We start from the raw sequence: 24,538 nt of genomic DNA on the forward strand, positions 1-24,538 counted from the left end.
TTGTATATGAATCTTACATCCACTCTTCTGTATTGCGCTTCCGGCAAGAATCTTTTGCGTAACGAAAGAGAAGAAAAATGATTTAATTTACATGATTTACAGCCTGATAAACCACCTTTATTTGGGAAAATAAAACCAAATGTGTTACAAAATTATACCGTACATATTCTACTATTATTAAACCTTTGTAAAAATCGCCGATAAATCTTTCCTGATAAAGAAATCGTACGCGACATTTTAATGCTTGTCGCATAAAAAAATAAACCCGTTTCTGCAACAAGTAACATTTTATCTTTATTAATATCTGATGCCGTCGTTTCAGTGACGTTACTATCGTGACGATAGTAAACGCGGGACATGTGATCGCGAATTACGAAAGCGCATTTTGACCTGCAATTTAACGAGCAACTAATGTTAAAGAAAATTGACAGTTAAGCCCCTTGCACAATGCCAGGCAACAGGCAATAGGAACAGGAAATAACCAAAAAATTTTTAATTACAACCTAAAAAATTCGAATACTATGATTGGTTGGCAACAGGCAATAGGCACAGAATGTTCAACGTGACGGAAACTCTGTGTCTATTGCTTGTGTCACTGTTTATTCTGCATTTATACATGATTTCTGATTTCTATTCCCTGTTCCTATTGCCTGTTGCCTGGCATTGTGCAAGGGGCTTTATGCGCTTTAAAATTTATATGATTTCTAGTATCATGTTTTAGCGATAAATCAGCATCAACAATTATTATGTATAATTAGTTCGATAACAAATGCATTGAGGTGTGCGCAAAGAACAAATATTTTCTTCCGATTTTGAAGCTACTGCTCCGATGTTATTCGATTCTATCATTCTCATCATTATCCGTAAGCCAGCCACCATTTTGTTCAATTAATTTCTTCCAATATTCTGCAAAAGTAAATGTTTATATTACACACATTCAATTAAATGTTTATCTGGATCAAATCTGAACAAGGGCTTCATATATATTTTAGAATCTGAAAAACTCTTAGCATTTAGTGATTATCGCCTTCACGATTGCTCGTCTTAACTGAGAGAGGTTTATCCCTTTTTCTCGACAATAGTTTCTTAATAACATCCTTTATCGTCCACTAAGCGCGTCAAATTTATTCCGCGTTTTAATTTATCAAAATTACCTGTTAATTCCTGGATTGTACCATCAATGCCGCCATATTCGACGGGCAAAATCTCAGTGGGAATATCTTTGAAACAGTCGGGCGTATGTGAATAGACATTAAATCTATTCTTTATCTTTTCAGTCATGAATGATTTGAGAATCCCCACAATAACATCGAAAAATGTCGGGGCGTTAAATAAGTTAATCGTCTGGTATCTCATAGGATAGCAGCTTTGCCACGTGTGGATCAAATTCATTAATATATAGGGTCGCAATTGAAGAATGTGGCGTATAGTTGGATTGACCATGTCTATAAACGATGCGCAACCGTACACAGATGCTGCGGGATAATATTTCATTGCCACTTCCGTCACCATCATACCAATCTAAAAAAAATCGTCCGTCGAGAAATAATGAATAACAATGAAAAATACTTCAGTGTGATATGACGACGTTGGCCATAAATCATTCGAGCACCATATTATTTTAATTTTTACCTTAGCTATATCTGATATTTTGTGTTTTGTCGGATCATGCCGAGTGCCGCGTAGAATAATAACCAATCTTCCTTGACTATCTGGCTTTCGCAAAGGCAAAACTATTCTAAACGTGAATAAATAATTTTAGAATATCTTTCGAAAAAATCAAAATACCTTTTAATTTTAATAATGCATTTAGTATTTTCGAAATTTTTCAATAAAATATTCTTCTTATTGTTAGAATATAATAGAAACAAAAAAAGAAAGTTACCAATAATTCATCTTTAATTTTATGCAAGATGTTATTGTTAAAATTGAAGCTGCAATTAGTGAAGGGTTCTGTTATGTATCCGAAATAGATAAAACAGATTAAAAAATAATGAAAAACAAAATTAGATTAATTATCCGAAATACTGTTCGTTACCCCAAATCAAGCAGTTCCTGCAGTTCTGGTCGAAACGGATCTCTATTCATGTACCATTCTGGTAAGTCGGATCGTTGCTTATAATAGTTTCGTATCCTGATCTTAGTCTTCTCAAGATTAAACTTGCATACTCTCGAAAATCGCAGGATAAGAAAGTCATCTGTGTACACATTAAAGAATCCCTTTAACTAAAAGGCTATAATTGAAGCAGTGCTAAATCAGGAATTATAAATTATCCTTACTATTATATAAAGGGAAAAAGTTTGTTTGTTCCATTGTTCAGGGTAATCTTAGAAACTTTTGAAACAATTTTAAAAAACCTTTACATTGATGGATAGCTTATATCTTCCTGAGTGACATAGGCTATGTGCCATCGTGTTACAACCTAATTTAAAAAAATTTAAAAAGCTTACGAAGAAAGCTATAAGAATTTACAATAAAAAATGGGGATTCAAATTGTAATAACACAAATAAAGTTGTTTAAAAAAAAGACGCCCGGGCAAAGCCCCGGGTAACCAGCTAGTATTTTATAAATGCGTGCATGGGGTAGAGGGATTTTTGATTAATAGAAGATTTAAATAAAGTTTTGAGAAACATTTTGGCTTACAAAATGGCGAAATGCAATAGAGCGATAACAAACTTCGTCATGTAGGTCTTTTATCGAGTTACTATATTTTTCATTATTTATTATTATTTGCCGAAACTTTCATATCATTTTCAATTTTCTCTTCGTTATAAGTCAGACACAATTTGTTACATTATTTTTCGTTTTTTTTTTTTGTTACACGATCAAGAATGAATTTAACGATGTACGTGTCTGACGTGAATGTCCGGCGTAATGTCATGTCAACGTCAATTGAAGATGAATGCGTTATACTGCCGAAGCGAGCCGTAATTGAATATCAACGCCCGTAGGACCGCTGTTATATTTACCGATTCGTATGCGCAGTTCGTCCTCGATCCAGCGTCTGACTTCCGCGACAACGTTCTCTCTCGTCTCGTCGGTCTCGTTCAAATATGCCGCTGCATATCTTTTATCCTCTCCAGTCAGCTCTTGTGGAGCATGAGGCATAACACTGTCGCTGCAACTGCTCGCCATCGCGACGTTAGTGAACGTTGGTGAACGCGAAGCCTCGCCCACCGGGGAGAGACTCGTGTCTGTAAATAGCGTAGATGCACTGTCACGCGTAAGATAAGACAAATGGCAAATGCAACAATGTTTAATGCAATGTGCAATTATGTATCACGACAAATAACGCGGATCAACTCTGCGCTGTATGCAGAGAGCTTAGAAATTATTGAATCAACTGCAATAATCAGAAATTGCGTCATCTGCAGCCGACCATGATTCGGTTTGATGACCTTAATAGACACTTGATAGATAGTCTCTACTTATTCCCGAGCGGCGCGAGAAAACTTTAATTTCTAAATTCATTACAATGTAACAGGCATTAGATCTTCTAAAAATAGAATGCATATAAAACAAACTTATATTAAAAACCTATAGTTATATTATTACTTATAAATTATGCATATAAGATTAATAAGTTAAAATATAAGTCTAATTTTTAGTTAAAGAGTTAAAATGGTGTAAACAAAAATGAGTTCTAAGTTACAAAGCGAGTAAAATGAATTTCTTTTCTTATTCTTTTAATTTAGGAATGCATTTTAATTAAACGCTTAATTTCATACATCCGCTCTTGTACATTATGCTCTCAAGTATCTCTTTCCGCAATGGAAGAAAGAGAGAAATAATTTTTAGTTTTCCCCGAAACATAAAACTGAATCTAATTAGGTATATTTTGCTTGCGAATATTTGCAATGTGCGGAATATTTGCAAATATTCCGCACATTCAAAAACTTGCGTACCAAAATTATTATATTATGCACATTTCTGTTCTAAATGTAAATATTCTTTCTTGCTTCTTTGACTAATTGAATCGTTAATTTAAAAACTGCTTAATTAAAAAAATATCGAAATACAATATTGCGAGAACGAACTTTATTATAAAAAATTTCTATTCAGTAACTATTTACTATTACTTATTGACATGTTTACTCTCACTTCTCTTTTCGCCAACAAAGTTAAACGCCACTTGTTACATTATTTTTTATTTTTTTTTAAAGTGAATATATATCAGATGTCACGTCACATTTCCGCGGATTGAAGGTGACTTCTTTTTATCTTTATGGAATTAATTAACCATAATTGAATTTCAACGCGATATTTCACGTGGGATCGTTGTCCGTTTTACCGTTTTGTGCATGTAAGTCTTCCTTCTCCTTGATCCAGCGTTTAATTTCCGCGATGGCGTTCGCTCTAGTCTCATCAGTCTCGTTAAAATATGTCGCTGCATATAACTTATCCGCGCTGGTCAGCTTTTGCCGAGCGTAACACTCTACACTGTCGTCGTGGTCACTTGCATTTGCCATCGTAATACCAGAAGATGCTTCGTTCTCTCTGGAGGATAACTTACGTCTGCGAGCCGCAGAGATACTCTGCCCCGCGCACGATCAACAATAAATATGATCAGCAAATTACACGGTGAACATCACGTGCTCTTTCAGGATTAGATGTTATGAAATCATTTCAGGTATGAATCAACGCAATCGCGCCATCTACGAAGTAGAGACTGATGATTCTAATGGATACACTTGGTACTTATCTTCGAGAGAATAAGTCGCGAAGAAATGTTAAATTCTATAATATTCTTTACATTACGCTTTTAATCTTTTAAGTTAAATGCATATGTGCTGAAATTATATTAAAATATTATAGTTATATCATTGCTTTCTAGTTGCACATATAAAATAAATAAATTAAAAAACCTGATGTTTATAGTTAAAACGATAAGGCGATTTTAAAAAATAATTTGTAAGTTACAAGCGAGTGGAACGAGTTTCTCTTCTTATTCACATAATTTAAGAATATAGAAAATTTTTATGAATCAAACCTTCGAACACATCCGCTCTTCTGCATCACGCTAACGGCAAGGATCGCTTGCGTAACGAAAGAGAAGAAGAACGATTTATTTTCGTCGGTAAAAGGCAAAATAAAGTGTGATCCACTGTTAAATTTATAGGATCAAATTAAACTCAATTTTAAGTAATTTTTAACCATTTTATAGGTCGCCACTGCTCCTACTCAATATGCAGTTAATTTAACTAAAACAATGTTAATTTGACTAAATCAATGAAGTTAAAATAATCCTATTTTATTTTAAAATAATAAATTTTGACGCACATGGTAGTTAGAAATAATAAAATGTTATCTAACTCAAGGTATTAGTTTAAATTTCTTCCTTTAACATTAACAAGGTAAAATACTTTATTATTCGGTTAAAATAAAACTAAACGATTTGTTTTATATAAAAATAAATACTTTTTGACATTATTGAGCCTTTGGCAAAATCGCTGATAGATCTTTCATGATAAAAAAAAGTCGTACGCGATACTTTAATGCGTGTTGCATAAAGAGATAAACCTGTTTCTGCAACGAGTAGTGTCTTAGCTTCAAGGTGCCGTCATACAGTAATTTTGCTATCGTGACGATAGTCACACTGATGAACTCGGAGGTCCCCCGGTCTCCAGGGAGGGACCAGAGAGTATATCGGATTCTTATTAACAAAAATTCCCTAATTGGATGACCTTACTCGGTGCATACTGAGAATCTGGAATCTCTAATTCCAGGGAGAGACTCGTGTCTGCAAATCGCATAGACACACTGTCACGCGTGAGGTAAGATAAATGCTAAATGCAATGATGTTCAGTGTTATGTAACATGATAAATAACGCGATACAACATGCAATGTACATCTTTGAAATTATCGAACTTGGTACTCAGAAATTGCGCCGAGCATGCAGTCTTACTATGATAACTATGATTGGATTAGACATTAGACGACCTTGATGGATACTTCCTACCCATTCTTGAGCGACGCAAAGACACTTTAATTTCTAAATGTACTGCAATGTAACATGCATTTGATCGATTATATAATACATAAACAGAATGTGCGTATAAAATAAACTTATATTTAAAAATTATAATTACATTGTTACTTATTAAGTAGGCATATATCTGATGTTTACAGTTAAGACGGTAAATGTAAAACAAATGTAAGAAAAATGAGTTCTAAGTTGCAAAGCGAGTAGAGCATTCTCCTAATTTAAGAATGCAAAGAATTTGAACTAAAAGCTTAATTTTATACTGTGCTGTTTAAATAAATATTAGCCAGTTTGGTCGCAGCAAAGGATTTTTGTAATTTCACTACTCACTGGCGAAGTTAAAGTATTTGATATTTTAATTTTATACATCTGCATACATTATACTCTCAGAGTATACTCTGCACAATGAAAGAAAGAGAGAAAGAATTTATTTTCCCTACAACACACCCGTAAAGGACACAACAAAGCGCGACATACATTTGGTAAAAGAAAATCAAGCTCGCTATAAAAGTAAACGTTCTCTAGCGTTGCTGAGCCTTTAAAGATCCCTGTAATCGCCTTTAAAGTCCACCTATAAAACTCTTAAAAATTTCATATTACCGATAAGTCTATTTGCGCAGAAAGAGAAAAAGGAAGATAATTATTTATATCTCAAAACACAAAACAGACAAAACTTACGAGCTATATAACGATAATAAGTACATCTATACATGTGTTAAAAAAGCAAGTACTTTTTGTTGATTCTAGAGTTTTGTAATGATTTCGTCATTCTCCTCATTCACAAAGTAGTCGTGATCGTCTTCGATCAGCTTCTTCCAGCGTTCTATAAAAGTAAGTATTTACATTACATATATTGAAAGATACGCATATTACAATTAGATAAACAATTAACAAACTTTTAGTTAATGTATGACTTGTTGGAATTATTGCAATCTTAGAAGCAATGTGAGAAATTAATTTTCTCTTTGACACATATTTGCTTAATGAGTTACATTCTTTCATTAAACGCGTTACATTTATTGCATTCTAATTTACCGCAATTACCTGTTAATTCTTTAATTGTACCATCAGTGCCGTCATATTCGATGTTAGCTTCCTCCTTCAAACGGTTCTGCATGTAGTGTTTTGAAACGATTTTGTCGTTCTCTTTCATAAGCGAGTCGCGATTCTCCTCGATCAGTTTCTTCCAGTATTCTGCAAAAATAAGTATTTACTTTACATATATTGAATTATATAATGTTGACGTCAGTTTAGACACATATGAACTATTGACAAACTTTTAGTTAATGTACGACTGCTCGGAATTACTGCAATCTTAGATGAGAGAAGTTTATTTTCTTTTCAACACATATTAGTTTAATAGAAACGTCCTTTCACAAAACGCGTTGTATTTATTGCATTCTAATTTATCGCAATTACCTGTTAATTCTTGGATTGTACCATCAGTGCCGCCATATTCGACGGGCAAGATGTTGGCTGGAATATCCTTCAAACAGTTATGCACCGTACTGTCTGAGTAGACATTGAATCTGTTCTTCAACTTCTCAGTCATGAAAGATTTTAAAATCCTCGAAGTAATATCGTAGAATAACGGGGCGTTAAACATGTCAATTAATTGCATCCTCATAGGATAGTTCTGCCATGCGCCAACCGTATTCTTTAAAATGTAGGGTCGGCATTGAGCAATGTGATGTACAGTCATATTGGCCAAATCTATGCACATTGTGTAGCCATATATGGATGCCGCGGGATAATATTTCATCGCCGTTTCTATCGCCATCATTGCGACCTAAAAAGATTGTTCGTCGAGAAACAATGGATGCGAATTGAAAATATGTCATGGTGACGACATCTGACATAAATCGTTCGAGTATAGTTTCATATTGACCTTAACCAGGTTTGATATTTCATGTCTTCTCGGGTCATATATGACGCGCACAAGAATAACTAATCTTCCTTGATCATCCGGATTCCGCAGAGGCAAATACAAACTAAACGTAAATAAAGCATTTCAGATTTCTCGAAAATTTATGAAATTTCATTCTACTATAATCGGATAATCCGCAATGCTTTGCGTGTAAGATAATAATAGTGGAGTAGAAAAGAAAATTTTTTTTTAATTATATAAAATAAAACGTTTTATCATATGTCGATCTAGGTTACGTAAAAGATTCACTGCAAAATCTCACGAAACTACGAACTCCAATAAACTCTTACATACTCCGAAATAGTGATCGTTACCCCAAATCAAGCAGCTCTTGCAGTTCTGGAAGAAATGGATCCGTATTCATGTACCACTCTGGTAAGTCGGATCGTTGCTTATAATGGTTTTGAATCCTGATCTTGGTTTTCTCAAGATTAAACTTGCAAACTCTCAAAAATCGCAGGATAAGGAAGTCATCTGCGTACAGATTAAAAATTCCTTTCAACTAAAAAGTTACAGTTAAAGCAATGCTGATAATATAATTAGACATTATAAATTGGGTATGATAAACGCGTGCAAAATAGATTTGAGTAGTATGTTTTTAGAAACAAATTTATAATATTCCTTTATCAGAAAATATTAAGAAATCTATCTTATTATGTCATTGTCCATAAAGAGAAATTATTTGATACTTTTTGCCCTTTTAGTTGGATTTAAATTAAGTTATAGTCACAAACAGGTACACACACGCATACACGCGCGCACGCATCACTAATAAATATGCTTACAAGAAAATAGCTTATGCTTGGAATTTGACAAATCGCTCGATTAGCGATCAATATTTATAGCGTCTTAACACTTTTCCGATTGTTTAGTACCTATAGGTAGATCTACCCGTTTCACGATTCAACAATAAACGACTAAATGGATAGATCTACCTGCTTTGCACCACGTCATTCCATCGTGTTTCTCAATTAAAAAGCAGCACTTATAGAAATTATAACAAAAAGAGGAAGACAATCTTCGAGGATAATACACATCACAAAAAGTGCAGTATTCAGCGCTTAACTTGCTGTTTGGCAAAAAATCAATTATATATAATACTGTCGTAAACACTTGAAGAGAATTGAATCATAAAATTGAATCTAATTATATTCTGCTGTAATAAATATTCCACACATTCATAATCTTACGCACATTTCTGTTCTAAATGTATATATAGATATCCTTTTTTGTTTATTTGACTAATTGAAGATATAAACAAAGGTATAAAAAATCGATCGCTGATCAAAAAAACTGCTTGATTTAAAAAATAGCGAAACGCAATATTGCGAGAATGGACTTTATGATAAAACATTTCTATCATTATCTATTATTATTTATTGACACTTTCATATCGCTCTTTCTCTCTCTTCTCATTTCGCTAACAAAGTCAAACGCCACATGTTATATTATTTTTTATTTTCTTCCTATTATGCGATTAAAATGGATAAGTGTCAGATGTAATATTACATCGACGCGGATTTCGCTTTATCGCTGCGGAATTAATAAGCTATGATTGAATTTCAACGCGTGCGTCACATGGGACTGCTGTTTTTTACCGAATTGTCCGCGCAAGTCATCGTTCTCCTCGATCCAGTGTCTGATCTCCGCGATGGAGTTCTCTCTATTCTTGTCGGTCTCGTTCAACTGTGTCGCTGCATATAACTTGTCGTCGTTGGACAGCTTTTTCCAAGCGTGATTCATGACGCTGTCGCTGCAACTGCTCGCCATCGCGACGATAGTGAATGCTGGTGAACACCTCGTCCACCGCGAAGAGACACTGCGTGTGCAAGTCTTTAGCGCACTGCACTGTAACGAGCGACGCGCGATCGCCAGGCAATATATAAACGCGAATAGGTATATACAAACAGTGCACAAGAACGTGCTCTTTGGAATCATTTTCACGATCATCATTAATCAACTTCAGTGATCAGATATATGCGCATCTGCAGCGAACAATGACGGATCCAGTTTGGTGAATGTGGATACTTAATATCCATTTTCGAGAGAATAGGTAAGCCGCGAAGAAATTTTAATTTTTAAATTCTTCACACGCATTTGTAGCACATATTTGAATTTTTAAGTAGAATACGTAAAATTTTAAATTGAAACATTATAGTCATATTATTACTTATGAATTCTGCATATAAAATTAAAATGTATGTCTAACATTTATAGTTAAAGAAATAAAATCTAAAAAAATGAGTTCTAAGTTGCAAAGTAAACAGAGCAAATTTCTCTCCTAATTTACATAATTTAAGAATGCAGAAAATTTTTAAAAACTTAATTTTATACATCCGCTCTCGTGCATCATGCTCTCAAGTCCTCTCTGCGCAGTGAAAGAAAAAGAGAAACTTTCTTTTTCTTTACTGAGAACACCAAGTAAAGGGTAAAACAATTAAACAGAGCGCGACCTATATTTAGCAAAAGAAAACTGAGTGTTCTATAAAAGTTAACGTTTTCTAACGTTATTAAGCCTTTAGGAAGACCTCTCCATACCTAGCGAAAAAAAATCACGCGCAATGTTCAAATGTATAACGCATAAAGAGAATAGCCCGAATCTGCAGCAACGTACCGTCTTTGTTGATAATCGACGCAGTTATCGTTACAGTGACTTCACTCGTTATAATAAGCTCGAAACTTGCATCTGCAAATCGCGGCGCATTATAATTCGCGATGCGCGGTTAAAAACAAACGACAAACGATATCGATAGCACTCTTTGATGGTATATAATATTTCTTATCATTATGTATATTAAGCTATCTAAGCCAAATTATCAGAACACAAAAAATTTTATATGGAATTAATTTGTTAATTATTTGCTATTTTTCGCTTTTAAAAGTAATTTTTTTGCTCCAGCTATTAAAAAGTTATGAAGGGCTGGATAGCTTAAGATTAAGCTATCCAGCCATTGTAAATAAAATATATACATAAGAGTCAAAGCAAAAAATTAATAATACCAAAATTATTTGCTACTTTTTTGCTATTTTTTGCTTACAAAAAATTTTTTTGCTCCAGCTTGTAAAAAGACACCAAGATCAAAATGCGGCGCTTAAGAGTAAAGTGCATTAAAGAAATTAATTTCTCGCATTATTATAGCATCAGAATTATTATAGCATTCAGTTCTCTGAATTATTTGTTCTCAAGATATCCAAGTCTCGAATTTTTTGCTCGCGAAATAACTTTAAAAAATTTATATTTTACTAGACATCACAGACGCGCGCTTCGCGCGCGCTATTTATAGCTTTAACATTACACACAACTGTAAAAATATACGATGACAGCTACTCATATGAAGTAAGCGTACCGAGAGAACCAATCGGCATCGCGGAAAAGCGACAACAATAAACTTCGATAGATTCAAGTATCGACTTTACATACCTTTTTTAGATATGATGATGACTTATTATATAAGTCTGTTTCCCTCTCTAAAAAAGGCGTGCAAAGTCGATACTCGAATATATCGCGGTTATTATTGCCTCTTTTCCGCGATGCCGATTGGTTCTCTCGCTGTGCTTACTTCATGAGCAGCTGTCATCGTATATTTTGACAGTTGTGTGTAATGTTAAAGCTAAATAGCGCGCGCGAAGCGCGCGTCTGTAGTGTCTAGTCCCTTTCTAAAAAAGGCATGTCATCGATACTTGAATCTATCGAAGTATTGTTGTCAATACTTCGCGATGCCGATTTGTTCTCTCACTGCGCTTACTTCATGAGCATCTGTCATGTCGCATATTTTGACAGTTTTGTATATCAAAGGGTTAATTATTCCTGTAACTAATAGGGATATAGAAAAAATAAATATATTGTAATGTAATAGTAATGTAATAGATAAATTGCGCGCGCGTAGCACATGTCTGTGATGCCTGGTATATAAAATATCTTGTTTTTTTATTTTTTCTATATCCCCATTAGTTACAGAAATAATTTTTTGCTTTGACTTATGTATATGCTGTTTTTTTACGATGGCGTGGCAGCTTATTCTTAAGCTATCGAGCCTTTTGTAACTTTTTAATAGTGTGAGCAAAAAAATTATTTTTACAAGCAAAAAATAGCAAATAATTAGCAAATTAATTCCATATAAAATTTTTTGTGTTCTGATAATTTCGCTTAGATAGCTTAATATACCTCTTATCATTCCTATGACAAATCAGTAGTACTCGCGCTATCTGCAGTAAATATATAACGAATTCAAAGACCCGATGTGGTAAATCTGTATGACAGTCGTTATCTGTCCTTTAAAAGATGCGACCAACAATTAAATACATTATATCACACATATTATCTGTGTTCTAAATATATAGATATCCTTTCTTGTTTGTTTGATCAATTAATTCAATATATAAATAAAAATATAAACGATCACTAATCGAAAATTTGTTTAAATTCAAAAAAATAACGAAATGCAATAAACAGACTTCATTATAAAAGATTTCTATCGAGTCATTATTTATCATTATCTATTGTTATCTATTGAGAAAGACACTTTCATATCACTCTTTCTCTCTTCTCATTTCGCTAACAAAGTCAAACGCTACATGTTATATTATTTTTTACTTTCTCCTTATTATGCGATCAAAACGAATAAGTTTCAGGTGTAGCGTCACATCGCCGCAGATTTCAGAATTAATAAACTACAATTGAATTTCACATAAGTGATATTTCAATGAATCACGTGGAACTGACGTTGTTTTTACTGGTGCGCGCAAGTCGTCGTTCTCCTCGACTCGGCGTCTCATCTCCGCGATGGAGTTCTCTCTAGTCTCGTCGGTCTCGTTCAAATGTGTCACTGCATATAACTTGTCATCATTGGTCAGCTTTTGCAAAGCGTAACACTCTACACTGTCGTCGTGGCCACTCGCGTTCGCCATCGTAACACCGCGAGAAGCTTCAAACGCTTCGGAAGAATTCGCGTCTGCGAGTAGTCGAAATGCTCTGACACGGGCACGATTAACGATAAAAACTATCAGCAGTCAACACAGTGAACTGCACGTTCGTGGAATCTAGATGTTGTGAAATTATTTCGACAATAAATCAGTAATTAAAAATTGCATCTACAAAGAATAGACGCAGTGTGGTGAACTTAACTTGGCCTATTTTAAAGAGAATGAGCCGCGAAGAAAAATTAATTTCTAAATTCTTTACAGTATATTATTACGCCTTTATTCTATTAAATTAAATAAAATGCGTATGAGCTAAAATTATATTAAAAGATTATAGTTATATCACTGTTTTTAAGTTGCACGTATAAAATATTAGTTGCTTGGCTTTTATCGTTAATTATAAATTGGAAGAAGAATTTACGCAATGTGTGTGTACTTAATTACGTGCCATGCTTTGGATGTTCGTCTGATTATATATAATTATGTTACAGCTCACGCGTAACTTTCAATTATCATGAGATGTATAATTACTGCAAATCAGCGATATAAAGAGAGCGCCTCCACGCGATTCGAACGTTTATGCAATCATAAATTAAGTTCATTTATTTCAATTAAATCAAATTAAATTCATGTGTTGGATAAACATTTATAATGATAATGATAATGTATACTTAATAAAATTTCAAATCTACTTCAGGTTCGGAGTTAGCTAAGATCAATGAGATCGTGATTTCAAGCTGCGATGTGTCCGATGAGAAATGCATGTTAACTAGTGGCAAGGACATACACGTAAAAGCCAAAACCAAGTTAGTAAAATAATTAATAAGAAAATAATATTTCAGTCGCATACTCAAAACTTCAAATAATAATTTTACGATAAAGATAATAATTTTATTTATAAAATATAAATTAAAAATCATATTAATATATTTTTCTGCAGACACAGATATTTCGGATGTCAAAGCATTTGCATATGGAGTGGTGCTCGACATGCCTGATGTATCCTTTCCCCTGAAAAAACCTGATGTGTGCAAAAATCCGGATTCCGAACTCAAATGTCCTTTGAAAAAGGGCCAGGACTGCCAGGAGGCTAACTATAAAACTACGTTCGCTCTGGATAAGAAGACCCCTGCGGTAATTCCGCTTTGAGTCACATTGTTAATTTCTCTGTGTTTCTTCTCCTTTCTAATGTATATTAAATCTACTGCATTTAGTCTAGATTTTCCAAATTTGTCACTATATATATGTACATTTAACTATTATTCTAAAAATTTTAATTATCTCGTTAATAAAATCATTTTCGTTTTTTTTAGTTGAGCGTCGACGTTATGTGGGAATTTAAAAACGAGAAGGAAATTTAAAGACGAGAAGAGAGAGAGAGAGAGAGAGAGAGAGAGAGAGAGAGAGAGAGAGAGAGAGAGAGAGATTATATGTGTAAAATTCTCGGCGAAGCTTGTATAAGATGTAGCTGGTATTTTCGTAGCGACTATATGACAGATTATTATACGCCTCAGTACCGAAATAAACACGTTACACGTTACCTACGTTAGATTTTAAACAATGAACCTCGCTACATTTTCAATGCATGTCGATACAAACTTCACGATTAAAATTGTTGAGATAAACGATAGAAAAAATGGTCCCGATAACATTTGTATTTTTAATGTTTCAATATTTTAATATTCTAGCATTTTTTTAATACTCTCTCTCGGTGTTCATGCGCATTTTGAAGCAAGCTCATCGTTCCCTTGTTCGCGATCATTCGTGATCGCGACAAGCAAAGTGAGAACGCCAAACGCACGATCGTGTTCTCTTCAATCACTCAATTGATTATTAATTCCGGCGCTTAACGAGAGGCTCGAGCTAATCTGAAGCGTCTTCCCGCGCGATTCACTTATTCGAAGTAGAAATCGAAACGCGGAGGCAGGAGACGCGAGGTTATATCTCACTGCGACACGCGACACGCGGACAACGATTCTCTTAAGATTCGGATGTATCGCGCTTCGAAACATATTTATTTCTCATGCACAATTCACTCACCGATCACTGAATGCTGCACGAAGTGCCCGGCAAATCACAGTCGGGAGAGGGTGATACGTGCGGTGTCGTCGGTGTCCAGCACGGCATTCGGCGTTTATTTCGCCCAGCGACGGCATTTCCCACTCGTTGCACTCGACACGAGAAGGAACGGAATATTCGGCGTACGTTCAGCTTGCAGCACACACACTCCGTAACCGGATTTCTTTTCGTTCGCGAGAAAGAAATTACACGAGCGACAACGTCTCGCACCGTCGTTCAACGCATCACGTATTACTTGCGTCGCTTGCGCGCGCCGTACCGCCGAGCCGCCGTACGGTCGGGAGAGACGCGATTGGCTCGCGAGTCGAACCTCCGTTTGTAGCAATAGCAAACAGTTTTGCTTAACTTTGCTCTTGCAGCAAAAGGTTTTGCTATTATTGCAAAATTAATTAACTCTCGCAGCAAAAAATGTTAGTTGTCCATATAGTTAGCAAATCCTTTTTTCCGTGTATGGGTATATAGTAGCTGCGTCATTTTCGCCTCGGTGCTCGGTGGTGAGTCGCCGTGGAGAGATTCCCAGCCGCTGCTGACCGCCGCGTGCGGACTTGGCCCCTGTGTGCGCGCATCTGGATCCACACCGACATCGTCCTCTTCCCTGCTTACGAATCTCTACTCCCGGTCTCTCGTCTGTCGTGTCGTCGTGTGCCAGAATTGATGTTGCTCGATTCTCCTTGCTACTGGAATGTAATGTAATATTTAAAACTAATAATGCATATACAGGAGAGTGTTTTTTTGAATCTGGCAGTCTTCGTACTTAACGAAGTTACTCAAGTCTTCCTGGACGGCGAGTTCTAAAGTCAGTCACATAGCATTTCGTCGCTATTACGCGATTGCGCAATTATAAAAAAATATTAACAAAATAGACAGTAGCTCTTTCTCTCGTTCTTACTCGACGAATGAATAATTTAAAAATTGGCTTAATACTTTGCCAACTTGTGTACAGCAATATTTTTAACGTAAAGAGAGGAGAGAGATATCGTATACCAAATGTTAATCAGTGTTTTTTATACATAGTGTGTGCTTTCGTCCAAAAAGCTTTCAAGAACTAAAAACCAAAGACTCGAAATAAAAGAGAAAAAAAGGGACAGGTTTTATATGTGTATCATTAACTTTTCTTACGTGCGTTTTCTTTGATCTTTATTTTGAAAATCTTAACAAAAATTTCGGCGGTTTTTCTAAGTCGCTCTGTACATTATTCCCTAATAATAAGTATAAGTCTCCAAACAGAATAATCGATGAAGTATTTGATACCTCTAACTAATGGAGTGTCGCTTATTATAATCCGTCAAAATGCAGTATGTATTATAATTATAATTATAGTTATAGTTATAATTATGTTTAAGTAATTGAGTTAAAAGAGAAAAAAAAGGAAAGGATGCATGGAAATGTCGATTGTCCAATTTGTCGAAGTACATACGAGAACACGATAATCCAGAACTTTTACTGTTCACATTCGTACAGTGAACGCACTATTTTCTCTCGCCTCACTTATACACATATATCACTTCTAGTGTAAAAGTATAACATAAATGCGCTTACCATCCTTTCTTACCATCTAGGAAGCCACAAATGTCTGGAACTTCGTCGGTTCCTGTATAGAAAATTTTCTCTTTAATTTTCGGATTTTACAATAATCCATAACGCAAATAACACTTTAATCTGCCATTATACCTCTACCCTGTAGGCCAATTGGAGCTATCTCAGAATAGGTCGTGCGTCGTAAATGGCTCTCAAGACGTATAAATCATAACGCGCATCAGTCTCACCGCCTCCCTCGTCCTCGTAATTAATAATATTTTCTCTGATATCGTTTATATAAATCATTTCTTTGTTATCTTTATACAAATCATCCGTCTTTCTCCTATGCACAACTACAGCCACGAGTAATATTAACGATATCAATACGCAAACTAAAATAGCAACTATAAAATTCGTGTCAATTCCGAACGAGATGGCTTTTGCTATGCCAGGATCGCAGCCAGGATCTGCATTTTTGTAAACAAATATAGAACTCGAGCCCTCCCGCATAGGATTATCATTCTCGTCGCCTATATGATCACAGTCGGAAAAAAATATTCCGTTCGTGCCACCGAATTTCCGGTTGTGGCAACTGAAAATTTCTGTTCCCTGGGAACCAGATGAAAACTCGATTATAGCAACAGAAAAATTCTTCTGGAAGATTTCCGTTATTAAGACACTTGTACTCGGTTAGCTCAATCGAGTTTTAATACTGCTACTGATAAGAGTCTCGTTTATTGCAACAATATTTCGGTTCGTACTATCGAATGTTTTGATTGCGGAAGCAAAGTCTTTGCTGCGCTCTAACCATTCATTCTCGTATATAGTAACAATAATAGCGGTTGATGCTACCGAGTTTTTTGGTTGTTAGAAATATATGGTTTCCGTCATCTGTGCAATTAATTTCGTGTTGTTCATACTAAAAATAAAATATAAAACGTCATACAAGGAACAGACTATATATTTATCAATTTATAGTGTACAGAATACATATGTTTTATATAACAACGTATGAGTCATACACTTAAAACTATTTATTTTCTCCAGAATTATTATTATTAATTAAAAGTCAGTAAAAAATGTCTTTGAAAGAATTAGTTCATTTCATTTTGGTAACATTATTTTTATCGAAAATGAATCTCGTATGAAAAGAATTTATTTTATATTTTCAACTTATACATATATTCATAAAAAATTAGCCTTTTAGCATAAAAAAAGCACTATCATCCCGTAAATACGAAAAAAGCTTCTACGGTCGCTTTTTCTTTTTTCAGTACAATCCGGCTAAGTCTATTACATCCGTATAATTATGGCGTATGCATAATGTAGACGCTTATTCGCACCACATGCACCCAGATTCGTATTTGCAGATACGAGCCGTAAGGAAGTTGGTAACGAGTTGGTAACTTAGGTAGTTAGCGAGACGTACCACTTCGTCGAAGACGGGTCCGTTGTCATTGACGTCTTCGATGGTGACTTTAAATGTGCACACGTCTTCCAGCTGCGGCCTTCCATTGTCGGTTGCGAGTACCGTGAGATAAACCTCCTTCTCTCTGGCGGGTTCGTCCCTGTCGAGCATCTGGGTCGTCCTGATGAGGCCCGTCTTGTTGTTGATTTTGAATTTTAACTTTTCCTCAGGACCGGTCACGAAGCTGTATGTAATAGTACCTGAAAATGTGAGGTCGGATTAGACGATCGTCGGATAATCGAGCTAGTAATAGAAATTCGAAGCTGTCCTTCGAAGATCTTCAAATAAATTCATGAAAATCAAATCATACAAAAATACGAGTTATTTCGGAAATATTATTCCAAATCAAACTTCTAAAAATCTTAAAAAATAGTTTAGTCTTGAAATTATTAAAGAAGTCTCGCATATCTAGAAACAATATCTTCCTAGAAATATTTCCTAGAAGATCTTTAACCCTTAAATGCCACACCTCTCAAGAATCTCGTAAATGACACATGGGGTCTAAAAGACCCCAGCATGAAAAATGTTTCCTTACTTATTGATTTTTTGATATTTAGTTATGAAAATTATTTTCAATGTTGTTCAAGGCTTAGAAAAGAGAATAAAATGCTTATATTGTTAAAATTTTAATTTCAACATAGTATAAAAAATTAAGATCGCCAACAGTTAAAATGTTGGCTCCAAAATCAAAAAAATAAAAAATGATAAATAAATAAATATGAGCTCCATATTTGGCGGGAACATTTGAAAATATATCATTCTAAAGGGTCTGGGGTCCGCTGGACCCCGGGTGGCATTTAAGGGTTAAGCAAATTAATCATGTAAAAATGAATTATTTTGAAAATATTATTTAAAACCAGACTTCTAAAAAGCTTGAAAAATAACTCAGTCTTGAAATTATTAAAGAAGTCTCGAATATCTAGAAACAATATTTTCCTTATAGGAATATTTGGATGCCTGAAACATATTTAAAACATGTTTGAAACATATTTAAAACATGTTTGAAACATATTTAAAATATATTTGAAACATATTTAAAACATGTTTGAAACATATTTAAAATATATTTGAAACATATTTAAAAACATGTTTTCTCTTTTACAACACAGTTTACAACGTTATTTCCATCCACTCTATATTTATGTACAGATGCAGATAATAATTTTGTTTTTAAGTTAAACATGTTTTCAAATTCAACAATTTCAAGTCTTCTTTAATAAAAAATTCATTTGATTTCGAGTTCAAATCAAATGAGACTCTTGTCGTATAAAATAATTCTTCTGCATAAAATGTCGCAAGTGAACTATAATCACTTGCCTATACGCTCTATTTTCGTTCATCGCGGTTTGTTGGCATGAGAGAAAATAGTACGTATCTCTGCTTTATTAATTAATAATGCGACAAGATATTTCCGTTTACCTAATCTCATTTTGATGCGCGTAAATCCGTCAAAAATAATAAATGAATGATGAAAAACATACCGGGGACACGGTACATGATTAAAAACAAGCTCAAACACGGATCGTGCATCATAAACTTTTTTTTCCGTTTTAATTTGAGGTCGCGAAACTTTGAAGATCATAAAAATGGTTCGCGTGTACAACTTTTTTGTTTTTTTACCACGCGCATAATTTACCACAGACGTTTTATGCGTGACACGTGTGACATATACGCGATGATGTCGCGCTGCCATACAATACCTCCTTCCTCCGGCAGATCCCTATCCTCGGCGTGCACCTGGATCACCACCGTGCCAGGCGGTTTCTCCTCCTTCACCACCGGCGCGTAATTCGAGCAATTGGAGAACACCGGCTTGTGGTTGTGATTTTCATCGAGCTGAAAGCGCAAGAGAAACGGACGGCTATCAGCTTGGGTGTTACTTGGGCGCGAGGCAGGCACCCCACTCGAAAGATGTCCGGGGGATTAACCGTTTTGACCATGGATTTTGGTCCTTCTAAATTGATGTAATTTTGATGCTTATATATATAATCATGCTTATATTACATCAATTTCTATATTTAAATAATTTAATTAATTTCATTTAATTATTGTTTAGTTACATGTTATTACCACACGCCTCATTGATCGAATTGGTACGACACCCTTCACGGAATGAGGGAGGTTCCATGTTCGAACCCTGGCTGAGGTAATATTTTTCGCAATAAATTAAATTAAATAGAATGCTTATATATAAGCATCAAAATTACATCATGCAATTTAGAAGGATCAAAATCCATGGTCAAAACGTCTTGACGATTAATCTGACTAAAATCAATGGTCGCATTGTCATGACTCATGACGATCATAATAATAGCCAGTAGGGTCGATTAAAGTCTTTACTGTTAATAAGCTAATTATTGACTGGCGAAGTAAACGTTATTTATTCAGTTTATTTCATTTAGTTCCAAATCTAAAACTCTATGAAAATTAAGATGTTAAAATAAAATATATTTTAAACTCGCTGCCTCAATCGCGACTTCTCGCACACTCCATACATATCCAACAAGTGGCAATGAATTCAGGCCCCGCTCGTCGATGTCAAATAGACTGCGCACGGTAAATATTTAAACTGTTCGGCAGATAGGCGTTGAAGGAAGGGACAAATCCATTATCCAATTTGCTGGAAAGGTGGTTTATACGGAGATCTGGTTGGATCATCCCCGGGATCTCGGGTGGTAAAAGGAACCGGGCTCCGGTGTCTGAGACAGAAGGAAAGGAGTGTAAATGGTGGCGGTGGCGCGGCGGTGGGAGGAGGGGGGGAAGACGAGAAAACGAATCAAGAAGCACTCACCGATAATACACCCTCGCCCAGAAACTGCGATCTGACGTCCAGGTGTCTTGAGTGCCTCAATCTCGTTGCAGACGCTGTAACATAAAGAAGAAACGGGGGATGACAATATCGCCCATTTAGGATATTGCGCCCGATAAGGCGCGGATAATCGCCCAAGAGCAACGTTCGGATTTAGGGATAATGCGTTACGCGTGACATCATTTCAACGGAAGCAAGAATTTGACCGCGAAACAGAACGAGCTTTTCTTATCGTATAACATTAGTACAACATATAGCGACGTTGTTACATTAATAAAGTTTAATGCATACTTGATGATACCGAGATAATTGTGGTAGGTGAGCATACATTATCACCTCTATGTAGATCTCATCGAATATAGTGCATTGAATACTTGAGCAGAATCGAAAATACGCGCTCTGATAAAAATATATTTAATAATATATGGAAATATGAGTCAAACGTTGAATTTATAATATCTAAGATGAGCGTTTCTCTCTCTCTCTCTCTCTCTCTCTCTCTCTCTCTCTCTCTCTCTCTCTCTCTCCTTCGCCCCCCTGAAACTTTTCAGCCGTTTCAGCGACTTGATTTTTCTAACAATTTTTGCACTCACCGAGAGTTCCGCAGAGCAGTAGCAGCAGCACGCTGGCGAGGAAGGCGGGTGGCGACGTGGGTAGCGCGACGAGAGGCCAGGGCCTCGTTCCCTTTTTCAGCGGACCCATTGTCCACGTCCGTCGTCCTCGGCGAAACACTCCACGTATCCTTTGCTTCTCGGGCCGCTGTACCCTTCCCCGACGCCTTCCTTCCCTTCGGGTCCGGCGTGTCTCGGCGTTTCCAACGGTCACTACACACTATTTCCACACGCGCCTCTCACGTGTCTCTTCGATCTAGGAAAAGAAAACAGAGGATATGAGCTGAATTTTCTCTTTCACGATCAAATAGCTGTTAGAAGAAAATATATAACAAATTGAATCTAATACAATTTATGTAATTTAAATTTAAAATAATTTTGTTGGTATCATTCACGACATTCCCCTAATAATATATTAATGTAAAATAAGTGGTAATGACTACAACAAAATAAAAATAATAAATATTTAGTAAATGTTGAAGAATGTTGTTGTAATCGTGGTAGCTAGACTGGACGTGACGATCGATATAGTTTTAAAATATTTACCTCGTACACAACGCCGAAGTGAGCTGTTGGCTCGCTATTGTCAGACTGACTGTAACGTTACATGTTACATATTACATCCATCGGTACATCCATCCTCACACACATACACTGGTTTACCTGAGTTAGTACGTTAACGCAGACTCAACTTTTACCTTATTTGGGTATGTTTATAATTCTAATGACCTGATTGGTTCTAACACGCGTGTACAACACAAATGTATGTGAGGTACCGAGGGAAAGCCGTATGGGGGGAGTGTCGGAGAAGCACACGAGAATATTCTCACATCAAAAGATCTCGAAATAATAGAATATTTATTCATTTACAATTTACATTATTAATATTACTTGTGAGTTTATCGATGCGAGAATAAATAATAGCATTCCGCAACAGTAATTGTATTTTTTTTAAATTAACATTTATGACTATTTACTTTAAGAATTAAAAAGAACTTTTGAAGAAAAAATATTTAAAATATTAATTGTTTAAAAACAGAGCTATAACTCACTGCAATCGGCACTTTGTCATAGGTAAGATAAATGTACCAATGGACACGTACCTATGTCTGGACATTTTTATCATTTTAGTTTTTAAATAAGTAACGCGAATTAAAATAAAAAAATCAAAGATACAAATATTTGTCTTGTATTATATTTTTACTTTAATTCGCTTTATACTTATTTAAAAACTAAATGATAAAGGTGTCTAGACATAAGTAGGTCTTAAGTGCATTGTACATTCACATTGCAAAGTACATTCACCTTACATATTATATGTAAGGCGATATGTAAAATAGTCTTACTATCTTGGTATACATACTATACAGTATCCCATTAGCAATTTATAAGATCAAATAATAATTAAATCGAATAAAATTGTTGCATAAATTATCCTTCGATATTAATTATACTTGTTAAATATTCCATTAATTGCTTATAGCACCATTTTGCATGAAAATATGGTCGTCAATTCTAATAATATGACCGTGAGTTTTAGTTTTTCATATTCTGTAAACAAAATGTGCACAAAAAGGTGGCGTAAATTTCGGTGTCAAGGGGTTACACCACTTTGAAAATTTCAAAAAATCAAAAATTTGTTTTTTCCGTTTAAACGATAGTATATAGTCTTAAAAATAAAGTCCTTTTTGTCGGAATGTAAAATTCGAAGTATTTACGACTGTACAGCCGATTAAAGGGAAGCGCGCCGGCGCGCCGCAGGTAGGCTCCGAACGGTTCGAAGCGGCTGACTTTTCAGGTACAAAGGGACGAAGCCTTAAAATCAGACAGAAAAGAGGCAGAGAAAGCTGAAGTCGACATAGAAGGACAATTATATGGCGCAGGAATCGCAGACTAAAGGTAATTTTTCATTTTAATTTTATACACGAAATATTACTATTATACGTAAAACTTTAAACGCGTTTTTCTCGAAATGACATTTTTCAAATCGGCGTGCAGCATAACTTCTACAATTTTCATCCGATTCACTTAAAATTTTGACAGGCTCTTCTTATTTAAATTATCTAAAGAAATGTGTAGGGGTTTTGCGATATATTTAAAATTGTCTTTGGTACGGATATTTTTATGCTAAATTTTTAGGTAAAAAATGACACTCTTTTTTTAAATGTTCACCATTTTCACAAAAAACCATATTTTTTAAAACCCCTACATATTTCTTTAGTCACGTATACTGGCGTTATGCTACATATGCGTAACAAATTAGCGAGACCTGTACAATTGAATGGATATTCAGTTTTTTTTTTATTATCACGGTGTAATCAACCGCGTTTATGGCGACAAGTAATTTTATTGATTGGTCAAGTTGCGCGAATCTTCTGTAAATTTTAAAGACTCACCACTTCTTTCTTCCCTTTTACGAAAACTGCCTCAGCCTCAGACTATTATACTGTTGTCCTGCTGTCATTCGATCATTTTCAAAAGTGCGCAGGAGAATATCATTTCGAAGAACTGCAACGATCCGAGAATTAAAATAATACTTATTAAATATCAAGGAATGAGAGAAAGAAAAGGAATATTTGCTTAAACACGATATGCTCAAAAATGCTAGTCACAATATATAACTTTAGGAAAAAGTAAAGAAAATGCTAGACACATTTTAAAATTAATTTGATCATAAAGGGAATACTTCGGTCGACTTTATAGCGTCGAGGGTTCAAATTTAACCGGAAAAAATAAATATGCAAACTGTGTGCATTCTTACCATGAGATATGCAACTGCAATATCAGCACTACTCATAACGGCCGTATGTTGCTGCATGTAGATTCGCGTTCCGTTGATGCAATCCTCCTCGTAAGCGTCGGAGGGATTTACCGTGTCTGTACCCCTATTCTGTAACTCTTAACGACAGTGTCGGTATTGTTATGTTGTCGTTGCGCAGGTATACTATATGGGAAAAAAGCTGCGCAACTGTCGTTATGAGCACATAACGACGCATAACGAGTTACAGAATCGCACTACTGGGCCGGCGTTACAGTGAAATCGCTACGAGCAGATCGAATGACAATGAGAAACGCGATTCTTCGTTCGCGAGAAAGCCGGAAGAGTGAAAGTGTGACAGGCGCAGACCGGGGCGGTTAAAACTCGGTCGATTAAGTAATTGCGGGCCAAATTGACGGTACTCGACCGGGGAAAATTGGTGTGTCACGTAAAGAATCGCTT

At 35.3% G+C, this 24,538-nt stretch overlaps 3 protein-coding genes and 1 long non-coding RNA gene across 10 annotated transcripts; 1 reads left to right on the forward strand and 3 right to left on the reverse strand.

Moving 5' to 3' along the window:
- Positions 1–95: 95 nt before the first annotated feature.
- Positions 96–4,574, reverse strand: LOC139778958 (retinol-binding protein pinta-like). The gene is made up of 6 exons (XM_071717127.1): positions 4,294–4,574; positions 2,972–3,196; positions 2,039–2,198; positions 1,633–1,738; positions 1,155–1,521; positions 96–906 (listed from the first exon to the last, which is right to left on the reverse strand). The coding sequence occupies exons 1-6, from the start codon at positions 4,469–4,471 to the stop codon at positions 833–835; spliced, it is 1,110 nt and encodes a 369-aa protein (XP_071573228.1). The 5' UTR covers positions 4,472–4,574; the 3' UTR covers positions 96–832.
- Positions 4,575–6,053: 1,479 nt separating this feature from the next.
- Positions 6,054–9,936, reverse strand: LOC139778956 (retinol-binding protein pinta-like). 2 transcript variants are annotated; one of them, XR_011719747.1, is made up of 7 exons: positions 9,512–9,935; positions 8,228–8,387; positions 7,875–7,977; positions 7,406–7,775; positions 7,031–7,180; positions 6,665–6,809; positions 6,054–6,567 (listed from the first exon to the last, which is right to left on the reverse strand). XR_011719747.1 is itself a non-coding variant. In XM_071717126.1 (6 exons), the coding sequence occupies exons 1-6, from the start codon at positions 9,864–9,866 to the stop codon at positions 6,730–6,732; spliced, it is 1,218 nt and encodes a 405-aa protein (XP_071573227.1). In that variant the 5' UTR covers positions 9,867–9,936; the 3' UTR covers positions 6,054–6,729. The 2 variants fall into 2 exon arrangements, 1 of the variants encoding a protein (XP_071573227.1); XM_071717126.1 differs by having other exon boundaries at positions 6,054–6,809; positions 9,512–9,936.
- On the forward strand, positions 9,828–20,632 carry LOC139778971 (uncharacterized). 2 transcript variants are annotated; one of them, XR_011719752.1, is made up of 4 exons: positions 9,828–9,966; positions 13,531–13,639; positions 13,774–13,967; positions 20,483–20,632. It is a non-coding gene; the product is annotated as an uncharacterized lncRNA (long non-coding RNA). The 2 variants fall into 2 exon arrangements; XR_011719751.1 differs by lacking the exon at positions 20,483–20,632 and adding an exon at positions 14,147–14,482.
- Positions 14,882–24,509, reverse strand: LOC139778967 (DE-cadherin-like). 5 transcript variants are annotated; one of them, XM_071717146.1, is made up of 8 exons: positions 24,080–24,509; positions 23,715–23,826; positions 21,301–21,574; positions 20,690–20,763; positions 19,599–19,734; positions 17,860–18,098; positions 16,452–16,503; positions 14,882–15,589 (listed from the first exon to the last, which is right to left on the reverse strand). In XM_071717146.1, the coding sequence occupies exons 3-7, from the start codon at positions 21,407–21,409 to the stop codon at positions 16,468–16,470; spliced, it is 594 nt and encodes a 197-aa protein (XP_071573247.1). In that variant the 5' UTR covers positions 21,410–21,574; positions 23,715–23,826; positions 24,080–24,509; the 3' UTR covers positions 14,882–15,589; positions 16,452–16,467. The 5 variants fall into 5 exon arrangements, 3 of the variants coding, with proteins under 3 accessions (XP_071573247.1, XP_071573245.1, XP_071573246.1); XR_011719749.1 differs by lacking the exon at positions 14,882–15,589 and adding an exon at positions 16,584–17,349 and having other exon boundaries at positions 15,683–16,503; XR_011719750.1 differs by lacking the exons at positions 14,882–15,589; positions 23,715–23,826; positions 24,080–24,509 and adding exons at positions 16,584–17,349; positions 21,865–23,708 and having other exon boundaries at positions 15,683–16,503.
- Positions 24,510–24,538: the final 29 nt, after the last annotated feature.

The sequence above is a fragment of the Temnothorax nylanderi genome, unplaced genomic scaffold, assembly GCF_030848795.1.
Source record: "Temnothorax nylanderi isolate EJ_2023f unplaced genomic scaffold, tnyl_v1.0 TNYL_tig0203_pilon, whole genome shotgun sequence".
Taxonomy (NCBI): Eukaryota; Metazoa; Arthropoda; class Insecta; order Hymenoptera; family Formicidae; genus Temnothorax; species Temnothorax nylanderi.

Bases quoted from the DNA above. Each gene is read 5' to 3' on its own strand.
- LOC139778956 (XM_071717126.1), bottom strand. From the start codon at position 9,866: ATGATGATCGTGAAAATGATTCCAAAGAGCACGTTCTTGTGCACTGTT. The intron at 7,776-7,874 runs GTCAATATGAAA...CAATCTTTTTAG, and splicing joins AAATATCAAACCTGGTTAAG to GTCGCAATGATGGCGATAGA. The intron at 7,181-7,405 runs GTAATTGCGATA...TTATTTTTGCAG, and splicing joins TACAATCCAAGAATTAACAG to AATACTGGAAGAAACTGATC.
- LOC139778967 (XM_071717144.1), bottom strand. From the start codon at position 21,409: ATGGGTCCGCTGAAAAAGGGAACGAGGCCCTGGCCTCTCGTCGCGCTA. The intron at 20,764-21,300 runs GTGAGTGCAAAA...TTTATGTTACAG, and splicing joins ACTGCTCTGCGGAACTCTCG to CGTCTGCAACGAGATTGAGG. The intron at 19,735-20,689 runs GTGAGTGCTTCT...TTGCGCTTTCAG, and splicing joins TGGGCGAGGGTGTATTATCG to CTCGATGAAAATCACAACCA.
- LOC139778958 (XM_071717127.1), bottom strand. From the start codon at position 4,471: ATGGCAAATGCAAGTGACCACGACGACAGTGTAGAGTGTTACGCTCGG. The intron at 2,199-2,971 runs GTAAATATAACA...ATGTGTACACAG, and splicing joins CGAACTGCGCATACGAATCG to ATGACTTTCTTATCCTGCGA. The intron at 1,739-2,038 runs GTAACGAACAGT...ATTCACGTTTAG, and splicing joins CAGGAACTGCTTGATTTGGG to AATAGTTTTGCCTTTGCGAA.